General features: G+C 39.8%; 1 protein-coding gene across 2 annotated transcripts in view; it reads left to right on the forward strand.

Annotated features, from left to right (window-relative positions):
• ADD3 (adducin 3 (gamma)) overlaps positions 1-22150 on the forward strand; it is a 161484-nt gene that overhangs the window by 126520 nt on the left and 12814 nt on the right. For both annotated transcript variants that reach the window (XM_006831328.1, XM_006831329.1), the window contains 8 exons: positions 5952-6090; positions 14632-14783; positions 15980-16060; positions 17019-17168; positions 17617-17760; positions 17877-17975; positions 20413-20595; positions 21143-21400. In XM_006831328.1, the coding sequence (XP_006831391.1) occupies positions 5952-6090; positions 14632-14783; positions 15980-16060; positions 17019-17168; positions 17617-17760; positions 17877-17975; positions 20413-20595; positions 21143-21400 (1206 nt within the window). The remainder of the gene's footprint in view (positions 1-5951; positions 6091-14631; positions 14784-15979; positions 16061-17018; positions 17169-17616; positions 17761-17876; positions 17976-20412; positions 20596-21142; positions 21401-22150) is intronic.

The following is a 22150-nucleotide window of genomic DNA, read 5'->3' on the forward strand; positions in this document are numbered from 1 at the left end:
TCACCACGTCATTATGCTTTGATAGGAAAATTCCTAGCTTCAGGTGGGCAGTGACTTAGCATGGTACTACTCCAGGATTGTCGTAATCTACTACTATGTCAGTTTTTTTTTTAAATTACTGTTACAGCCAAATGCTCTAATCTAACCTAAGAGGTTTACTCAGTGTTCCTGATCACAACTTTCCTGTTACCTTACAATAGTTGTATTTGGTTTCAGTGACACCATCCAGCTCTGATAAAACTAGGAAAAGTTCCAGTGTTCCATATTTGAATCTTTATTATATTTCCTCGTTGTTGTTGTTGTTAAGTGCCTTCAAGTCGGTTCCAACCCATAGCGACCCTGTACAGGGTTTCCGAGGGGGTAAATCCTTACGGGAGTAGAAAGCCTCATCTTTCTCCCGTGGAATGGCTGGTAGTTTCGAACCACTGACCTTAAGGTTCGCAGCCCGATTCGTAATCACTACGCTACCAGAGAGCTCCTTATATTTCCTCGTTAGTGAACTATAAAGGATTATTTAATTTATTATAGTAGAAAGAGGATTAATTATTCATAAATATGAATAAAATGTTTATTCTTTCCATAAATATTTTAATGAAAGCTTAGTAAGTTTACTGAGAATTTTTTTTTAATCCACTGAAATAATGTTTAGCAGTTTTTCAGTTATTTTATGACTTAGATCAATATTTGGATTATATCTCAATACAGTTAAAAATATGAAAAATGAGCTATATATTTTTACCACAATAAAAAATGAGTTATAAATGTTCGTAACAAAAACATTGATTCTTCTTGCCCTCCCCCACCTCGAATTCCTATCTGTTATAATAGATAACTGTATAAAAACCAGGGGAAATCTCATGTATTTTGAAAATTGTTTTCTTTACCTATACCATATACAAGCTATTCACCAGCCTTAAAGGGGGAAATTCATGTTTTTCTTATTATTAGTTAATTTTAGAAGGGCTTACACATTCCTCATCCCAAAACTTTAGGAAGATATCACATTGGATATATGAAAGTTTAAAAATAAAAATTCACTAATGAATAAAAGTATTTGCCCACAGTCCTTGCCATTCAGTAGCTCTGTGACATGGAACAAAGTTTTCAACCTACTTTATTCTGCTTTCTTGCCCCTCCCAGCAGAAATTTCTCATAGATTTCAAAAACAGTTTTGATTCTCTTGAGCAACTAATGGGTTGTTAATCCTAAAGACATTGTCAATCAGTGTACTGAGTAGATTGTCTTAATGTTGGCTATTAGAGGAGTCCTGGTGTTCACTGTAGGATAAGCACTGGACTACTAACCGCAAGGTTGGCAGTTTAAACCTACCAGCCACTCCTTGGAAAACTATACAGGGTCTCTGAATCAGAACTGACTCAGTGGCACAACAACAACATTGGAGAGTTCAGATCAAATGTAACACATCCCTGCCAAATGCATACATTTGGATAGCGTGCACTTTGTATAGTAACCTCAGTCTGGGCTCTGTCTAGTCTCCTTATGCTTATTTTCCTTGTAGCTTGATTGTTTTCACCTCTATTTTATTTGTTTTATTTTTGTAACATTTAAATTTATGGAAGTTGTCTTAAATTATGGGGTAGAGGCAGCCAATAAAATTGAAGATGCATACTTCTCAGAGCTATTGTAATATACATGAGTGATGCCTATAATAAGTATGACTAAGAGATATTTTTCCTCTGAATCAAAGAATGTTGGTTATTACTGCTTTGAACTGAGGAAAGTCTAAAGAGAGTTTGATTCTGAAGAAAGGTAAGGTTTCAAAAATGGCCCCATTGCCAAGTGCTCTGCAGTTTTTTATATCATTTATATAAAGATAAATGAGGAAATATTCTTTTTCTTTCAACCTTACATATGGTAAAATTCTGCTGTTATTCTATATGAAGACATCCATCCATCTTATATGGCACTCACAGCCATTTTATGTTCTCAGGGTTTTAGGATTGTATTAGTGAAGATTTCTGATACATATAACATGTCTTTGTAGAGGGTATTTTATAGGGTAGTTTCTCTGATTTAAATCATATGCTCAAAGAAACTAGAAACAGTTAACAAGTTTTAAATTTTTAATAATGGTGCTAATAATTTACTTTTAATACACCTTCAGTTTCTAAAAGAAAAACCGCATTTAACAGATAGAGGCTGTTCCATAAACTCATGATTCAAACATAATCACAACTAGTATTTTGTAAATTAACCACTTAACCCTCCATACTCTGTATTAACACATGATCTAGAACCTTCCTGTTGAAACTTGTTTTACCCTGAATTGTCCTAAAAACTTCAGTGGTTTCCATAGTCCACAAGTGTTCATCAGTAGGCTCCATATCCAAAAGGTGGCATGTGTGTGTGTTTCTATGCATGTGCCTGGTGTGTGTGTGTAAGGAGAGCCACAGTAAAGTCTGTTCAGTCCACCTCTGCCACTGCACCTCCCTACCATGTAACACTGTTGTTAAAAATTAGCAGCCTGTCCAACAGAAGATGCAAGTTCAGTGTTGAGCCAGATGACTGAGTAGAAACCATCGTGGTACATCAGAGAAGGAAACTCTCCCTCTTCTTATCAAGGGTATCCCATGATGCGTTGCCAGACTGTAAAGCCATTTGAGCTGCAAGGTCGACAATTCCAAGCTCAACAGCTGCTCCTTGGAAATCCTATAATGGCCGCTATGGGTTGAAACCAACTCAGCAGCACTCAATGACAACAACAGCAACAACAACATGGTGCGTTATGGTTGAGTTCTTAAGGTAGCAGCTGTTATCACTCAGCTCTTTGAGTGCACATCACAGGTGCCTCTCAACTGTTGTTCTAAGAGTAACATAAGCATAGAGTCAGAATTAGTGCTGCCATCAAGGAGTCCTCATGGGGTAGTGGGTTTAGTGTTGGCTGCTAACCGCAAGGTCCTCAGTTCGAACCTACCAAGTACTCCGTGGGAGAAAGATGAGGGTCGCTATGAGTCAGAACCGACTCGATGACACACAGCCAGCCTACTAGTGCTAACATCTGCCACCTAACAGCCTCAGAATCATAGTTCCCTAGCCACCATGAGCTTCTAATATAAATTTTGTATTTTAAAAAACAGAAAAAAATGCTCCCAGACACCTCTGGGCTATTTAATCATCCTCTAAGCAAGGTACCTCTTAGCAAGACTCCAGGAGATCTTACTCCTACCACCCTCCTGAGGACAGCTACTATGAGTAACACAAAGAAGATTCACCATGTCAAGGAGATTTCCCCAGTAATTTCTAAGGCGTTCATACCTACTCTTCTTAGAGGTCAATGTTCTATTACTCCAAGGTAATGTTATGCCTTTTGCCTCTTAAAGTGAGGAAAAAATGCATTTGCTATCTGGCAGGGCATCCTGCTAAACATGTGAACAGTCTCAAGTGGAGGAGCGAGGTTTAGAGGGTTTATATTGCAAGAACTGTGTTTAAAATGAATGAAATAGCCATAAGCAAGTAGACAAGTGATCAATTTAATAAAATAAGTGTTGGATGGGATGGGAAGACAAAGCCAGCTATTTCAACTGATATGAAGAATTCGGAGAAGATTCATCATATTAGCAGATCAAGGGTTACCAGAATAGAGATTTTCTCTTAATGTCCAGGATTTTTATTTATATAAACAATGTCTCCATATGAGATTTTCTTTCTCTTTCTGTTTTACACACCCTCCATGCCTTAAAGAAAAGAAAATATACAGCAGAACTACAGAATGGGAACATCTGGAAGCCAAAGTTGGAGCAAAGTCATTTCTTCAGCAAAGTGTTACAGAAGGATAGTAATCAGTCTTCAGTTTTTCTTACTAGCTTGCTTTCAGAGCTTATGGCACTAAGGAAGTGCCGTGGAAATCATAAAATGGAACCCATGATGAAGATTTTGACTGTGGATGGTTACAGTTAGAGTAACCCATTTAGAGTGGTGCCCCATTCAACTAGGGACTCTAAGTGACGGATCTTAAAAGCTCATGAGATGTTATACAAGGTGCAACTATTGGTCTCTTTCTGTTTGGAGGAAAGAAGAGTGATGAAAATTGAAAATGGTGGAAACAAGTAGTCCAGTGTATACTAACAGAGCACTGGACCATCAGTCTCCACCACCCTGAGACCAGAACTAGATGGTGCCTGGTTACCACTACCAACTGCTCTGAAAGGGATCATATGAGAAGGTCCTGAATAGAGTGAAAATGTGAAACATTTTCTCAAAGTCATAAAAAATCATTGAAAAGACCAGGCTTGCTGGTCAGGTACAGACTGCTGTAACCCTGAGATTGTAACCCTTGGTTACCCTGCAGGTCTGGAACTGAACTCACCCTACTGGCTCAGTTTACAGACAAGCAATAGATAGGTGTATAGGCAGCGCAACAACACTAGTGAGCTATGCATACCATAGAATAGTCACCCATTCAAGATCAAAAGAGCAGCATTTACTCACAGGCAACATTCAGAAGCTTGGGGAAGAGGAATGGAAACAAGACACTTAGGGAGAAAGTGGGATACATGATGTTACACTGAAGGGATTGCAGTCATTTCAATGAAACCAAGTATAAGACTTGTTGACTATAAAACTGATTCTCTGCTTTGCAAACCAATCAATGCACAACAAAAAGTGTAAAACAAAACAAAAACAGAAAAACAGGGACTCTTATCCTAACTTGGAATCTTGGTGGCTCTGTGGGATTAATGCACTGGACTGCAAAATTAGTTTGAACTGCAAGGTCGGCGGTTCAAGCTCACCAGCTACTCCTAGGAAACCCTATACAGGGTTGTTATGGGTTGGAACTGACTTGATGGCACTGAACAACAACAAATCCTAACTTAGATGGTGAGACTGCTAGATAAAGAATAGATTTCTTCTTGCATCAGTTTAAACTTGGTACTATAAATTGTGTATTAACTTGGAGTGGCAGAAGACTCATTAACAACCTGCAATATGCAGATGAAAGCAAAGAGGACTTAAAATACTTACTAATAAGGATCAAAGACCACATCCTTCAGTATGGGTTGCAACACAATGTAAAGAAAACAGAAATCCTCACAACGGGACTAATAAATAACATGATAAATGAAGAAAAGATTAAAGTCGTCAAAGACTTCATTTTGCTTGGTTCTACCATCAACACTCATTGAAGTAGCAGTCAAGAAATCAAATGACATGTGTTGCACTAGGCAAGTCTGCTACACAAGATCTCTTTAAAGTGTTCAAGTGCAAGGATGGCAGTTTGAGGACTCAGGTCATGGTATTTTCAGTAGCCTCATATGCATGTGAAAGGTGGACAATGAATAAGGAAGACTGTAGAAGAATTAGTACATTTGAGTTACGGTGTTGGAAAAGAATATTAAAAGTACCATGGACTGCCAGAAGAACAAGAAATCTGTGTTGGAAGAAGTACAACCAGTATGCTCCTTAGAAGCCAGGATGGTGAGAATTTATCACTCTACTTCGGACATATTATCAGGAGGGACCAGTCCCTGGAGAAGGACATCATACTTGGTAAAGTGGAGGGTCAGCGAAGAAGAGGGAGAAACCCAACAAGATAGATTGGCATAGTGGCATCAGCAATGGGCTCAAGAGTAACAATGATTGTGAGATTGGCACAGCACCGGGCAGTGTTCATTCTGTTATGCATAAGGTTGCTATGAGTCAGAACCAACTTGACAGTACCTAACAACAAATACCTGTTTGATGTAGATGTCAAAATATATTTCAACTTTATTTGAGATTAAGAATGCCTGTTTTTCTTGCCTAAAAGCAAGCTTCTTGAGTCTCATGTTTTAATATAATTTTGTGTTTCATATATGTTTTTAAATAACGTAGATGAAATTTATTCAAAAGAAGGGTGAGGAAAATTTTGATTGAGTGTACCAGAGCAAGTAGGTTTGTGTTGTTCTGCTCCAAGTGGACATGTGTGCTCAGTGCTTATTTTTGTGTTACAGGCCTTTCGAGAAGACCTGGAATGCCTTATTCAAGAACAGATGAAGAAAGGCCACAACCCAACTGGATTACTGGCATTACAACAGATTGCAGATTACATCATGGCCAACTCCTTCTCGGGCTTTTCTTCATCTCCACTCAGTATGTCAGTTTTGGAGAGTTTGAAAACTTAAAATTTGTACCTTTTTCTTGAAACACTGTATATCTGCTCAAATTTAATTAAGCTTTAAGCTTACAACATTTATCCTTAGAGCATCATAGGATTAGAATCCCATTTTCAAATTGACTAGGCATTTACTAGATGTCCCTGCCCTAGAAAAATATAATTTTTAATACTGTAAGTATGCAAAAATTAAAACTAAAAGCTAAATATAGAACAAAAATTACAAAGCAATTCACAAGAACTTATTTCATGACGTATTGTAAGTCACTATGCTGTTAGCTTAGAGGAGTTGATTACTGAATGGAGTACACTGAGAAAACTTCATGGAAGGAGAGCGGTCTAAACTAACCAGGCTTTGTTGTTAGGTACTATCGAGTCGGTTTCAACTCACAGTGACCCTGTGTAGGTTTCCAAGGCTGTAAATCTTTCAGTAGCAAAAAGGCTCATCTTTTTCCCATTGTGAAGCTGATGGGTTTGACCAAGCTGGAATATTTAGAACTTAATGTATGAGCAGGGCTTCCAAAAGTTTGTAGAAAAATTCTGTTATCTTTTAGTTCCATTTTTCAATGAACTCTTGAAGCCCCCTAGTCAAAGAGCAGATCCCTGATGTGGTGCTCTCTGTAGGATAACACTAGACTGCAAACCACAAGGTCAGCAGTTCAAATCTACCAGCTTCTTCTTGAAAACCCTACATAAGGTCACTCCATAAGGTCACTTATGTAGGTTTTCCAAGAATTGGAACCGACTCCACAGCACTCAACAACAATAAAAGAGAGGCAAACACTATAAGGGCACTAAGAATCATAAAGCCTTGAGCACAAGTACTTCATATTTCAGCAGTAGATTGTGTACAGAAATCACTGTAATAAAAGGGCAGATAAATAAAGTACCAAAGAAATTCATGTCTTCAAGTTAGAGATTATTTCAAGAACAGATTTGATGCATTTGACACTAATAACCGAAAACCATAGGAGTTCTGGGGTGACATCAAGAACATCATACAGGAAGAATGATGTTTAAAAAAAAAGCAGGAAGGAAAGAACAGACCAAGGTGGATGTCAGAAGAGACTCTGAAAATTGTTAATGAACATACAAAAGCTAAAACTAATGAAAGAAATGAGGTAAAAGCTGAACAGTATATTTTAAAGGGCAATTTGTGAAGACAAAGCCAAGTTTTATAATGAAGCCTGCAAAGACTTGGGGTTAGAAACCCAAAAGGGAAGAAAGAGCATGCTTAGCATTTCTCAAGCAGAAAGAAATGAAAAAATTCAAACTTTGACTTGTAATATTGGACTCCATGGTATGGTGCTATGGGTCAATGCGCTAGACTGCAAAGTGTGTTTGATTCGCAAGGTCAGCGGTTTAAGCTCACTAGCCACTCCTCAGAAGCCCTATACAGGATCACTATAGATTGGCATCGATTCAGTGGCACTTAACAACAACATGGGCAAACTGTTGAATGCTGCAGAGAGCATCAACAGAAGATGATAGGAATACATGGAGTCACCATACCAAAAATAAATGGGCAGTGCTTAACTACTTCAAGAAATAGCATATGAGCAACAACCGATGGTACTGAGGAAGAAGTCCAAGCTGCACTTAAGGTATCGGCAAAAAACAAAGTTCCAGAAATTGACGGAATACAAATTTAAATCAGCAAACTACTGCAGCACTGGAGGCACTCGCTCATCTATACCAAGAAATTTGGAAATAAGGCAGCTTACCTGGCCAACCAATTGGAAAAGATCCATATTTGTGCATACTTCCAAAGAAAGGTGTCCCAAAGAAGTGTGGAAATTGTTAAACAATATCATTTATATCACTTGCAAGTAAAATTTTGTTGAAAATAATTCAAAAACTGCTACAACACTACATCGACAGGGAGCTGCCAGAAACTCAAGCCGAATTCAGAAGAGGACGTGGAGCTAGTGATATTGTTGCTAATGTCAGGTGGCTCTTGGCTGAAAGCAGAGAATACCAGAAATCCGTTAACCTTGCTTTACTGACTATGCAAAAGCTTTTGACTGTGTGGATCATAACAAGCTATGGATAACATTGCAAATAATGGGTATTCCAGAAAACTACATTATGCTTATGAGAAACCTGTACAAACAGAACAAGGCTAAAGTCAGGAACTGTATGTGACAGGGCTGTTTACGTTCACCATACTTAGTTTGTATGCTGAGCAAATAATCGGAGAAACTGGATTATATGAAGAAAAGTGTGGCATCAGGATTGGAGAACTCATTAACAACCTGCAATATACAGATGATGCAGCCTTGCTTGCTGAAAGTGATGAGGACATAAAATATTTACTGATGAAGATCAAAGACCACAGTCTTCAGTATGGGTCGCACCTTAATGTAAAGAAAATAAAAATCCTTACAACTGGACCATTAAGAACATTTTGATAAATGGGGAAAAGATCGACTTAATTTGGTTTGGATCCACTATCAACACTCATGGAAGCAGCAGTAAAGAAATCAAATGACCTACAAAGTGTTCAAGAGCAAAGATGTCAGAGTTTGAGGACTAAGGGACACCTGATCCAAGCCATGGTATTTTTAGTTGCCTGATCTGTGTGTGAAACTTGGACAATGAATAAGGAAGACATAGAATGGGTGCATTTGAGTTATGATGTTGAAGAATAATAATGGAAGTATCATGGACTGCCAAAAGAACCAACAAATCTATGCTGGAATAAGTACAACCAGAATGCTCCTTAGAATCCAAGTTGATAAGACTGTCTCTCATACTTTGGGCATATCATCAGGAGGGACCAGCCCCTGGAGAAGGACATTATGATTGTGAAATGGAGGATTAACGAAGAAGAGGAAGATCCCCAACGAGATGATTTGGCATAGTGGCATTGGAAATGGGCTCAAACATAACAACAACTGGGGGAATGGGGTGTCGGACATCGGCAGTGTTTCGTTCTGTTGGGCATAGGGTTGCTATGAGTTAGAGCTGACCCAAAGACACCTAACAACAACACATGTCAGATTCAAGGAATGAGGGCAATGTCACTCCCTTTGGGTTTTGTTTTTTTTTTTTTTTTTTTTTTTTTTTGCCTTTTGTTAAAGATTTAAATTGGATACCAGTGAATTAAAATACTTTTCAAATAGTAAAAAGAGACACGATGGTGGAGTGAGAATATGCAGGGTATGTTTATAAAACTCTTAGTGGGCACATTAGTTAGAGTCCTGGGGTCAAAACTTAGGGGAGAAGTTATATTTAACTGAAAAGGCTTTCACTGTTGGACCAAAGAGGGCTACCAGTATGGGCAGGAGCAAAACCTTATGAAACAAGAGTTAATAGATGATAGCTTGAATGAGTTTGAGGAAAAGCAGAGATTGAAGTTAGATTAGTTAAGGAATTTGTTGAAAGAGTCCCCATGTGAGGTGTGAGTGCTTGAACTTGAGTGCTGGTTGGTGGCATAAAAAGGAAGACCAGTGAGAAAAGCGTAGCCAAGAAAGACTAGACAAGACTTGGCAACAGGTTGAATATGGTGATGTAGTGAAGAAGGAGATTTAGGGTAAGTCCCAAATGGCTACGTTTTCCAGCTTGTGGTCATCATGATGCTATAAGAAGAAATAAGAACAAGCAAGTTGCTTGCCCAGGAGCCATCAAGGCAAGTGGTTGGGTCCCCTCAGGGCAAACCCCCTTCCAAGACTAAGACTCAAGGGGAATACACAAGCAGGCGTGTGGTCTTGCTGGTGACCGCATTGGTCACCGATAAGGGGAAGTGAGAGAAAAACAGTAATGAAGTTGTGAGCTAAGTCCGACCACACTCAATAGACTCCTATGAACCCGGGTGGAGACATGGTTGGCCAGCAGTATGGCAAGACCTGGGGACTCCTGGGCCCAGGGACAGGATCATGGCCACAGAGGGCTAGAGTAGAGAGTGAAGCATCCACCTGATACGAATTGAGGGGAGAGGCACAAGAATGCCCACACTTGCATATAATACCCACTTGACCTGGCTTCAATGGCTGAATGAACAGAACTCAACTAGAAGAAGAAAGAAGAGGAAAAAAAGAGTAATCTAATATAATTTGATGAACTTGACCTATACCTATGGATGTAGTAGCTCAAAAGAGGCAACAAATCTTTACAGCAAGGATCATTCCCACCCCCTCGGTACACAGGCTAGACAGTGATGGGGTAGGGCTACCCAAAATGGGGTAGCCTACAAAGGCAAGAAGTGACTGGCTTACAAGTTTTCAGGAGGGGAGTCTACCTGGATCCAGAGGGTGCGGGGGAAAGTAGAATCTCCACTGAGTGGTATCCAATATGTCTGGACAGGGCTGATGAAAGGAGATGGGGATAAGACTCTTAATGGTACAATAGTGAATGTTTGTTATCAGGACTGAGTGTGAGGGTTGGAAATGTAAAGTTGATAGACGTTTTGTAACAAAAGGAGGGGAATGATTGACTTTGCAATCCAGGAGCAGAGGTCCCAGGGACCATCAAGGGAGAAGAGCGGAATGTGGGACCCTACCCAGAGAAACAGTGACACCAGAGATGGAGTGGCTGGGGACTCTAGACACCAGAGAGGGAGAGGGGCTGTGTGCTGACAACCAAGGGACAGGCTTGTGGGGTGTACCTTTTAGTTGTTTGATGGTGTATGGAGGGGATTGTAATCATGGCAATGAAATGATATACGATAGGATGAATGTAAAGCTAATGTTCTCCCATGTAAACTATCACATAATGCAAAAAACTTTTAAAAAAAAAGGAAAATCCAAAGAGTTATTTAATTTGCTTGCTTTTGTCTATAATATTTAAGCATCTATTATGTACCAAGCATCCTTTTAGGTACTGGGGTAACCAAGACAGGTAAGATTCCTGTTCTCATGGAAACAGAAAACACGAGTACCGAAATACATTAGAAAATGATCATCTAATGGGAAATGCTATGCAGAGAATTAAAATACTGAAATGAGATACAGATGTTACTTTCTAAGATTGTGGTAAAAGAAAACCTCTCTGGCAGGGGGTGATACTTAAACAGAAACCTGAAAAGCAGGAAAACGCCAACCATAGCAAGACAACATTCCCAATAGAGGGAACAACTAGTGCAAGTACCATACAGGGGGATTGGGTTTGCTTTCTTCAAGGAACAAAACAAAAACAATGGTCTACAGCAGGAGAAAGACCTAGTGATCTGCTTCCATAAAGATCCCAATCTAGGACAGCCTATGGGCACTTCTCTTCTGTCACATGGAGTTGTTGTGAGTTGAAGTCGATTCCATGGCACCACACAACACTCACAATGGTCTGGAACATGGTTTTCAGGGGAATATAGGGAGCAAAGTGAGGTCAGAAACTTAGGCAGGTGCCAAATAATGTAGAACTTCAGAGCCAGGGTTGGAAGTTTGGTTTTGTTCTATCTTTGATGGAAAGCTGTTTTAAGCAGGGGAGTGCTTTTCTTAGCTTCTACATGAAGAATGAACTGGGGGACTCATATTCAGTAGAAATAGCAAGGTCCAGAGTTGGCTTTAGTTTGATTTGGGAAAAGGAAGGGTTTCAGTTTTAGGCATTTGAGTTGCCAAGATATTGAAACAAGTTGCAAATGAGAGAGTCTTGGCAGGTAAACAAAGAGAAGTATTACTCAAAGCTATAGAAGTTAGCTAAATAACCATTCAAGAGGTTATAGTCAGAGAAGAAAAAGAAAGTAAAGAAGAAATTTCAAAAGTTGGGAAACTAGTCAGAGAAGGCAGAAATAATAAGAGAAACTGTCTTGTGAGTATCCTAGATCCCAAAGAGGACAGGGGAGGGACAGGGGGTTTTGTCTGGCTGCCTGGAATGTGCAAGGCATGGCGGCAAGAAAGCCATGCCCCAGTGTGCAGAGGTCAGGGAGTAGAAGCCAGGCCGTTTGGCTGCAATACTCAAGTTACGTTGCCTTATGCAATGTGGTTGTTAGTGTTGAAAGGTAGGGAGAGAAAGAAGAGATAACTTAATGGCTGACTCTGAAATTTTGTCAGCATTTAAAATCTTTTCTCTGTGGCTTCCATATTATCAGACTATTTCTGTGAATATTGCAGTATTTCAAAATGTGAAGGCCATACATTTAAATGTTGATTTGGAACTTCTTTTTAAAAGTTCTGAGAGCCCTGGACTCATCTTCTTACATGCGCACAAGTACTCGGGACTTACCTGCTCTCCAGTGACCCGCTGGCTGCACCTGGCCTGGGTTCTGCATTTACACCACCTCTCTGGCCCCTGTAGGCATTTCAGTGTGGGGTTTCTGTAAAACTTTGAGATTAAATGTGATTTAAAAGGAAGCTTGATCTGATGGCTTCATATAAAATGAAACTGCTAAGAGAGGGGCTATAGACAAGAAGAATGAGAAGGCTTACTGGCAAGATTTCGCTCAGGAAGTAAGGGCCTGAACTTGAGCATGGACATTGAAGAAAAGGCAGGATAGCTTCATACTACTGTTGGGTCACTATGAGCTTAAATCAACATGACAGCACCTAGGTTTCTGTTACGTTTAGTTTGTGGGTTTGTGAAGAGTGATGAAACTCAATGGTAACTTGCATATACCTACTGCCATCAAGGTGATTCCAACTCATAGAACAGAGTAGAACTAGGTGAATGGGTTAGAACTGCCGACCTATGGTTACTAGCTCAACCCCTAACCCACAGCATCACCAGGACTCCTTAAAATAAATATTGTTGTCATTGTTATTAAGTGCTGTCAAGTTGGCTCCAACTCAATATCAGTCCTGTATAGCAGGGGTAGGGAATCTTTATTCTGCCAAAATTTATAAGCATGATTAATTAGCAGGCCATACAAAATTATCAACTTAAAAATTAGCGTGCTATATTTGGTCAAACATGTCATTAACTCACCCCTAATGTGTTAGCAGTTCGAAACTACCAGCTGTTCCGCAGGAGAAAGATGAGGCTTTCTGCTCCCATAAAGATTTATAGCCTCGGAAACCCTGTACAGGGTCACTATGAGTCGGAACCAACTCCATGGCACATAACGACAACAACAATGTGATGACTGGAACTGCAGTTGCCTTGGTAGGACCAGATATTCCCCACCCCTGCTCTGAATGGTTTCTGAGGAGAGTCTTGTGGGTTTGAACTGCTGACCTTGTATTTAGCAGTACAGTGCTTATCCTACAGCACCACACCAGGACTCCAAATTACATATGGTAGCCCAGAAAAGGTTAAACAATAAAAGTCACTTCTTATTTGAGGCTATGTTGTTGTTGTTGTTAAGTGCCATCGAGTTGGTTCCGACCCATAGCGACCCTGTATACAGGGTTTCCGAGGAGACACTGGTGAGCTTGTACCGCCAACCTTGCAGTTCAAACAGCTTTGCAGTCTGATGCATGAACCCACAGCGCCACACCAAGGCTATAGGAAGTGTGTAATACAGTCTGTATTAGAGTAGTAAGGAGAGTGAGAAGACAAATCAGGGACAAATCTAAAAGTTATTTTAATTTTGATGTTATTGTGTTGTTGTCCATGAATAACAACAAGCTGAAGAATGGAAAGAGGGCCTGGTCAGTGAGGAATATTAGGTCTCTATCTACACACAAAGGAGTCCTGGTGTGGCGCTGTGGATTAATGTGCTGTACCACAAGGTCGGTGGTTCAGTCTCACCAGCCGCTCCTTGGAAACCCTATACAGGGTTGCTGTGAGTCTGAACTGACTAACCGGCACTTAACATCTGCACAGAAATCACAGTTGGAGGCTATAAGAGTACATGATGTTGTCATGGGGAACAATAAAAAGAGAAAAGACCATACTGGAAGACTGAGCTTTGGGAAAGAGACTGAAAGGAGGGAGGAGAGACCATGCAGAAGCAGAAAGAAGAAGCAAGTAGAAAGAGACCAGAAGATCTAAGATAGTATCACTTTGTCCTGGAGAAGAATTCTAGGAAAAAGGCTATACCAATGCTGGCAGTCTTCAAAAAGGTCAAGGAGAATGTAGACTGAGCAGAGATCAAAGTTAACTTGACACCTGGGTCATTAAAAACCTTCACGATTACTGTTTATTGTATGGTTAGAGCAGATGCCAGGAATGTTCGAATGCATTGTTTTCCATCTTAATAGTTTTTAATATTTGAATAAAAGTCTAAAAAGATACTAGAAAAGTTTTTTTCAAAAGCTTTTTCATCATAAAATTAGAAGTAACCTTAGTATTTAATAGCACTTTCACCTGTTTCACCCTTGTACTCAGGTAACCATCTCCCCTTAATGTCCCAAAGTTAGAGCCTTTGGTACAGTCACTCCCTAATAGGTACTAGATACATAACCTTTACCAAGTGGAAAAGACAAGTTATACTTACTTGTACTCTCATTGTACAAGTTCCTTCATTCTCTGAAGGAATATATGCTAATCAAATGTTGTACAGAATGCTAAGACACCACCCCCACCCCCCACCACCCCCACACACACACCCCGGCTCAGGTGGTGGCCTGTAGGATGTGTGAACTCTTTTCCAGGTAGGGAATTTATACAACTTGAATCTTTGTCCACAATTTCCCCTCTTTTAGGTCTTGGCATGGTCACACCAATTAATGATCTTCCTGGAGCAGATGCATCCTCGTACGTGAAGGGGGAAAAGCTGACTCGTTGTAAACTTGCCAGCCTGTACAGGATTGCAGACTTGTTTGGATGGGCACACCTGGCAAATACATACATCTCAGTGAGTTCTTTAGCTTCCTTTAATTAAAATCCCAAGTAGAAGGTGACTTTGCTCTTCTCACCTTGTTGCAGGAAATACTGTTTTCAGACTTCATTCTCTGAACAGAGAATTCTGGATCATAGTCTAATACTGATTTCCACCTTATCTCCGAGGGGAGAGGCTACACTTAATGCCATGGTTCTTCTCCATTTGCCATCTGTAATGTTCCTTTAATTCTGACCAATTGTAGAATTAATCCCAGAAGAAATTCTGATGGCAGATTCTTCCCTTTCCATCTGAGCTTAAGTGACGTTTATAAGAAGAACTGTTGTTGTTGACCCCGGATAGGGTCTCCGAGGAATGGCTGGTGAAGTTGAACCACTAACCTTGTGGTTCAAACTGACCTTGCAGTCCAGTGCATTATCCCACAATGCCACTTGGATAAATTAGAATAATACAGGGAGGTTTCCTCCCTGTAATACAATTTTCCCATTCTTATCTTGTTTCCATATTGCCACATTTGAAAGCAAGACAGTGTTTGCAATCAGAATGCTAGAACAGAGTGTGATGAAAGTGACATAAACGCACGGTGCTGTCGGCCAACAGCCTTTGTTTCCTCGTTCTTCCCCTTTCCATCTCCACCTTAGAATCCTGACTCTGTTTTCTATCCTCTTCCCATTTTGACCTTAATTCCCATGTTGTAAATCAAGGTTATAACCATTCCCATATAGAGTTAAATAATACTGGTATTTGTTTCTTATGAATGTAGCTGGCAGTAAGTCTCCTTTTAAAAAGAACAGAAAAACGACCTACTGCCATAGAGTCACTTCCAATTCATAGCAACCCTATAAAGGGTTTCCAAACTATCAATCATTACAATGGCAGAAAGCCTCAACTTTCTCCCATGGAGCGGCTGCTGGGTTTAAACTCTAAACCCTGCAGTTATCAGTCCAGTGCTTACCCTACAGCCTACTTGTAACCCTAAAACAACACTTTAGTGTAAGACAAGTGAATGGGAGACTAACGTTAACATTCTTCAGAAAGTCCCTGAGCATTGAGGAAAGACAACCTTTCAAAGAAAGTTTCATGTTGCTCACTCACTTTTGATTTTTGATTACTTTGTTTGTTTGTTTCCAGGTGTCATATATTTATTGTAAATATATTCCTAGTCATATTTACTGTGTAAAATAATTCCCTATTATTTTTCTTTCTTCTAGGTAAGAATAAGTAAAGAGCAAGACCATATTATAATAATTCCAAGAGGCCTATCCTTTTCTGAAGCCACAGCCTCCAATTTGGTATAATTTTCATTCCTATGTTACCATTTCTGAACTTCCTTGTATTTTTTTTTTTAATAGTTTTTAGTCTGAAAAAGAAAAGGTATGGATGAAAAAAACACCTACTAGTGAGCAGGAAATGGTTTGGGAAAGCTATGTTTATTTAAAGAAAGATTTAAGGTTCAAGAAAAACAGTAATTGAAGAGAGACTAATAAATTGGGTAACTGAAGAGACTACTAAATTGGTCGAATCAGTTAATCCATCCATATTTTGAAGGAAATCCTTTGAATTTCTTTCTACCCTGTACAGTTTAGAATTTGTTTTTAAAGACTGGAAAAAAGTATGTGTTTTGTAGGAGTCCCTAGGTAATGCTTGACTGCTAACCAAGAGGTTGTTGGTTTGACCTACCCAGAGGTACCTCAGAAAAACAGACTTGGCAACCAACATCTGAAATACTATTCCCATTGGAAATCCAGTGGAGCACAGTTGTGCTGACTTGATGGCAACTGAGGGAAATAAAAAAGTATGTGTTTTGTAGGTAAATTTGAACAAAGATTAGTTGGGATAAGTACACTTTTCCTTTCCATGATTATGCTACTAGCCACTGTTCCCATGCACAGCAGCAGCTACATTGGGTCTGGGTACTGAGGTCTTGCCAACTGGAAATTTTCTAACTCGTTCATTAAATGCTAGCCTGACCCTGATGTCCATGGAAGAGCCTTAGTGACTTCATTCCTCGTGCTAATATTAAGTTTTGATTCAGACTGTCTGTTTTTGTAATAAAGTTTTATAGAAACACAACCACTCACATTCTTCCACATACTGCTTCTGATGCTCTGGGGCTGCAGTGAAAGGTTATGTAATTGTACCCGTGGTTCACAGAGCCTCTTTACTACCTGGCCTTTTACAGAAAGTTTGCAGACTCCAGGCAACCTTAGATCTGTGTATCAACTAAATGTGTCTTTGTGATTTTTCCAGGTTAAAGTCAATATATTAGGAGAAGTGGTTGACCAGGGAAGTACTAATCTGAAAATTGACCATACAGGATTCAGTCCGCATGCTGCAGTCTATTCTACAAGGCCTGATGTGAAGTGTGTCATCCACATCCATACCCCTGCAACAGCAGCTGTAAGTTAGGGAGGTGCCCAAACCAACAATGATTCTGGGAAATGTCTTCTTTTTATGGTTTTCCTGACACGATGCTTTCATATCTGCATTCCATTAGACCCTGTCATTCACAGTCATATTTGAAATATGAACTCTCCACATACTCAGAAAGCAATATATCCTGCCACCAGTCTAGGAAACAACTAGGGAGCTGGCACTTGGATTTTTGAACTAATGAGTTTAATAAGTGAATCATTGCGTCCTTTGAAGTAGAGCTTCTGCCATAGTATTTGACACAGGAGTTAAATTGGGTTGTATCTCCTAAGTCCTTTTTTTTTTTCTCTTTCTTTTTTTCCTGGAACCAAGTAGGATCACTGAAGTGGTAAACATAATGAATACCTGGCTAAAAAGTCAGGTCCCTAGGAAAGTGTACACAATGTGTCATCTTGACATGGTGCCATTCATACAGGTATCCTCCATGAAGTGTGGGATCCTTCCAATTTCTCAAGAGTCCCTGATCCTAGGAGATGTTGCCTATTATGACTACCAAGGGTCACTTGATGAACAGGAGGAGAGAATTCAACTGCAAAAGATTCTGGGGCCAAGTTGTAAGGTACATATTAGAGTTTCTATCTAAGGAGCTATTTCTGTTGCTGCTGCTGTTGATGAAAACAGTGTGAGCTGTGACCGACTGTCATTTAAAATGATTGCTCTGGGATTCTATTTTAGGTGCTGGTACTCAGGAATCATGGTGTGGTAGCACTTGGAGAAACAGTTGAGGAGGCTTTTCATTATATTTTTAATGTGCAGATAGCCTGTGAGATTCAGGTAGGAAAAATTACTTTTTTCTTTTTGTTTTTGTTTTGTTTTGTTTGCTTGTTTATTTGGGTTTTGTTTTACTGCTTTTAAAGCCTTATCAGTGGCTTTTTGTTTTGTTCCTAAGAGAAGTTCTGCTCTTTTGTTGTTAAGTGCTGTCAAGTCGGTTCCGACCCATAGCGACCCTGTATAGCATTTCCGAGGAGCAGTGGTGAGCTTGAACCGCCAACCTTGCAGTTCAAACAGCTTTGCAATCTGGCACATTAACCCACAGCACCACACCAGGACTCCAGTTCTGCTCTACTTACATAAAAAGGGTCAAGAACATTATTTCTTGAATTGAAAATGTGAAGAAGGAAAAGGGAAATTCACAGACACACACATTCAAACCTAAGTGTCTCATAAAAGTAGTTTCCCCCCACAATCATTTTTAAGATATACAAGGGTGAATGAAAGTATTGCTACTAGTTTTCCAGTTCACATATTCATGGGTTTATTCCAAAGAAAACATGTCTAAACACGTCTCCACACTGAACGGATGGCTGCAGGCTCATTCTCTGAGTAATACACTTGTCTTAATCTAGTTAGGATGCCTTCAAAAAACAAAAGGATACTAAGAAGCATGTTGTGTGAAGATCAGCTTGCTCAAAGAGCTTACCTTTCCATCAGTGACAAGCCATTGATTCTGTTCTAACTCAGGGTGACCTTGTATAAGGTTTCCAAAGAGCAGCTGGTGTGGGCTGAACTGCCAGCCCTGAGGTTAGCAATCCAGTGCTTATCCTACAGTGCCATACCAGGACTCCATCAGTGTTTTAAACAAGATTAAAGCTAATAAAGATGATTTTATGCAGCAAATCCTAACAAGAGACAAGGCCTGGATTTACCAGGATGATCCAAGGCCCAATCAAAACAGTTTCTGATGGGATCTGCTGGGCCAGTTAAATTCAAGGTAGAGAGGTCACTCAGAAGGTTATGGTGACTGAGTCCTGAGATTTCAAATAAGATATGCATGGTAGATTTTCTTGAAAGACACAAGACAATCACAGGGACTTATTAGGAAAAAATTTTAAGAAAATTGAAAACTGCTTGGTGAGCAAAAGGCCAGGAAAATTGTGCCAAGGAATCTTTCCATCACAACAATGCACCTGCTCATTCTTCAAGGATAATAAGGGCTGTCTTATGAGAATTTTATTGAGAAACCTTACCTCATCCACCTTACAGTTCTGATTTTGCCCCTTCAGACTTTTTGTTTCCAAACTCAAAGAACTTTTAAAGACATGTCTTTAAAACTACCATTTTAATGTGGTGTAAATTGAAGCGCGTATAATTCTTCAGGGAAGGGTTAGAAAGATGGAAATACTGCTTTCAGAAGTGTATAGACCTAGATGAAGGCTAAGGAGCTCTGGTAGCGTAGTGGTTATGTATTGGGCTGCTAATCTCAAGGTCAGCAGTTCAAAACTAACAGTGGTTCCGTGGGAGAAAGATGAGGCTTTCTGCTCCTGTAAAGATTTACAGCCTCCGAAACCCTATGCAGGATCGCTGTGAGTTGGAACCGACTCCACGGCACACAACCACCATCCACCAGATGAAGGCTATCAAGAAATGACAGCTTTATATTTTGATATTTTTAATAAAGATGTCTTATTTAAGAGCATTGCTTTTTAACTTACCCTCATACATTTGTACATCTTTCTATTTTCGCTTTTTAATGATAGTGCTGATGTGATGCTGTGGATTAATGCTCCGGACTGCAAAGTTGATTTGAATTACAAGGTCAGCAGTTCAAGGTCACCAGCTGCTTCTTGGAAACCCTATACAGGGTCGCTACGGGTCAGAACTGACTCGACAGCACTTAACAACAATAACAATGATAGTGCTAAGGATCCATGATGATGCAGTGAGTTAAGCATTGGGCTTTTAACCAGAAAGGTCGGATGGTTTGAGCCCACCAGCTAGTCTACCATAGAAAAATGAGACAGTCTGCTTGTCAAAGCTTTTCAGCCTTGGAAGCCTGAGGAGCAGTCTGCTCTGCCCTACCGTGATGCTAAGAGTCACAATGGCCTTGTCAGCACTAGGTCTGGTCTGGTCATTGGGGGTGCTAATTAGCTGCAAAGAGAGGAGAAAAGAGGCAGTCCCCCATCAGGCAGCAGGGTCAGAAACTTTATGAATTCTTGCAATTACCAGCAATTCCACAGTCTCCTTTTTATAATAGGCAAGAGAGTTCGTTTGCTTACAGTTTTGGTAAGGGAATATCTGTTTTCCTCTAAGGAGCATCAGAGACCTGGAAGCTATCTTTTTCAGATACTTCCTTCACGAGAGTGCTGCCTTTTCTTTGTTTTAGCAGCCTGAGCAGTACTATGGTTATCTGTGGAATTGAAATTATGCCGTTTTAAAAACTAAAATATTCCTTCTGGTCTTCACAGTCTTGTATATTTATCTTTGATTACAGGTGCGTGCTTTAGCAGGGGCAGGGGGCGTAGACAATCTGCTTGTGCTGGATCTGCAGAAGTATAAAGCTTTCACTCACACTGTGGCTGCATCTGGAGGAGGAGGTGTGAATATGACTTCCCATCAAAAGTGGAAGGTTGGGGAGATCGAGTTTGAAGGGCTGATGAGGTCTTTGGACAATTTGGTAGGTGAAAAGTTGAACATAAGCTCCGATTTTAGGAATACTCCCATTTTCCTTTGGTTTGGGGATATGCTCCTTATTACTCCAAGAGCAGACTTGGACCCTAGGGAGGTGTTTTCACAAATCACAGAGTGGAACATAGGCAGATATCCTCTTAGACTTTATCCTTTTCCAAGAAGAATCAGTGACAACAGATTGCCTTAAAACACATGAACAGAGACTTCAAAGAATACTGAGATTTGCTTCCCGGAAAGCTACTTTAGTGGTAGGAACATTTTCCTGGTCAGCACTTTTGAAATTACCTTGGTCAGAAACAGTTGTATGATTGGAAATGGTTCTGTCTGCTGGAATCCATTTTAACTGGATCTTGAAACGCACTTGATTTCAACCCTGGTATTACATGGAGGTTATGTGGGTCCTGGGAGGGCTTTGCCTTTGTTTTGTTTTTTTAAAAAGAGCCTTAATAAATCATTTATTTAAATAACTAGGATCCAGATATCATCTTGGTAAACATTTGATGGCTTTAAATGTGGTTTTTTCCCTCTCTTAGGGGTATAGAACAGGCTACGCTTATAGGCATCCGCTCATTCGAGAGAAACCTAGGCACAAGAGTGATGTGGAAATTCCAGCAACTGTGACTGCCTTTTCTTTTGAGGATGATGTAGTGCCCCTCTCTCCTCTCAAATACATGGCACAGAGACAGCAGCGTGAAAAGACAAGATGGTTGAATTCACCAAATACTTACATGAAAGTGAATGTGCCTGAGGACTCGCGCAATGGAGAAACTAGTCCCAGAACCAAAATTACAGTAGGTCACAATTTTATGTCGTCTGTCTTTACTAAATGTCCAGTCTAATTACTCATGAGTTTAATGTTCTATATTAAAAACAGTGAAAATATAGAATATGATATTAATAGTATCACAAATAATTCTTAGGTATTAGGTTTGTATGGATCTTGTTCTAAATACTATACATTAATTATCTCATTTGATTTTCCTAATAATTATGAAGTAGATGCTGGTTTTTCTTCCATTTTATATATGAAAAACCTGAGGTACTAGGGGTTTCCCACTATATGATACTGCCCACTGCCATCAAGATGATTCCAGAGTAAAATTGCCCCATAGAATTTCCAAGGTTGTAAATCTTTACAAAACCAGCCTGACACATCTTTCTTCCACAGAGCAGCTGGTGAGTTCAAACTGCTGACCTTTGAATTAGCAGCCAAGCACTTAACCTCTGTACCACACCTGATACTGCTTTCTTGAAGTACAATGCTGCCTGTGATAGGATAATACACCTACACCTATAAGGAAGACCAGTTAATACACTGTTATTCAAATTTACACACCAATCTCTAAAGCCAGTGATGGTGAAATTACAGAATTCTACCAACGTCTTCAGTCTGAAATTGATGAAACATGCAATCAAGATGTATAACTAATGACTGGTGAATGGATGCAAAGATTGGAAATAAAGACAAAGGAGCATGGACTGCATGGCCTTGGTGATGGTAAAGCTGCTGAAGATCTCATGAAAGAACTTGACACAACCAG

This window comes from Chrysochloris asiatica, unplaced genomic scaffold, assembly GCF_000296735.1.
Source record: "Chrysochloris asiatica unplaced genomic scaffold, ChrAsi1.0 scaffold00003, whole genome shotgun sequence".
In the NCBI taxonomy this organism is placed as follows: Eukaryota; Metazoa; Chordata; class Mammalia; order Afrosoricida; family Chrysochloridae; genus Chrysochloris; species Chrysochloris asiatica.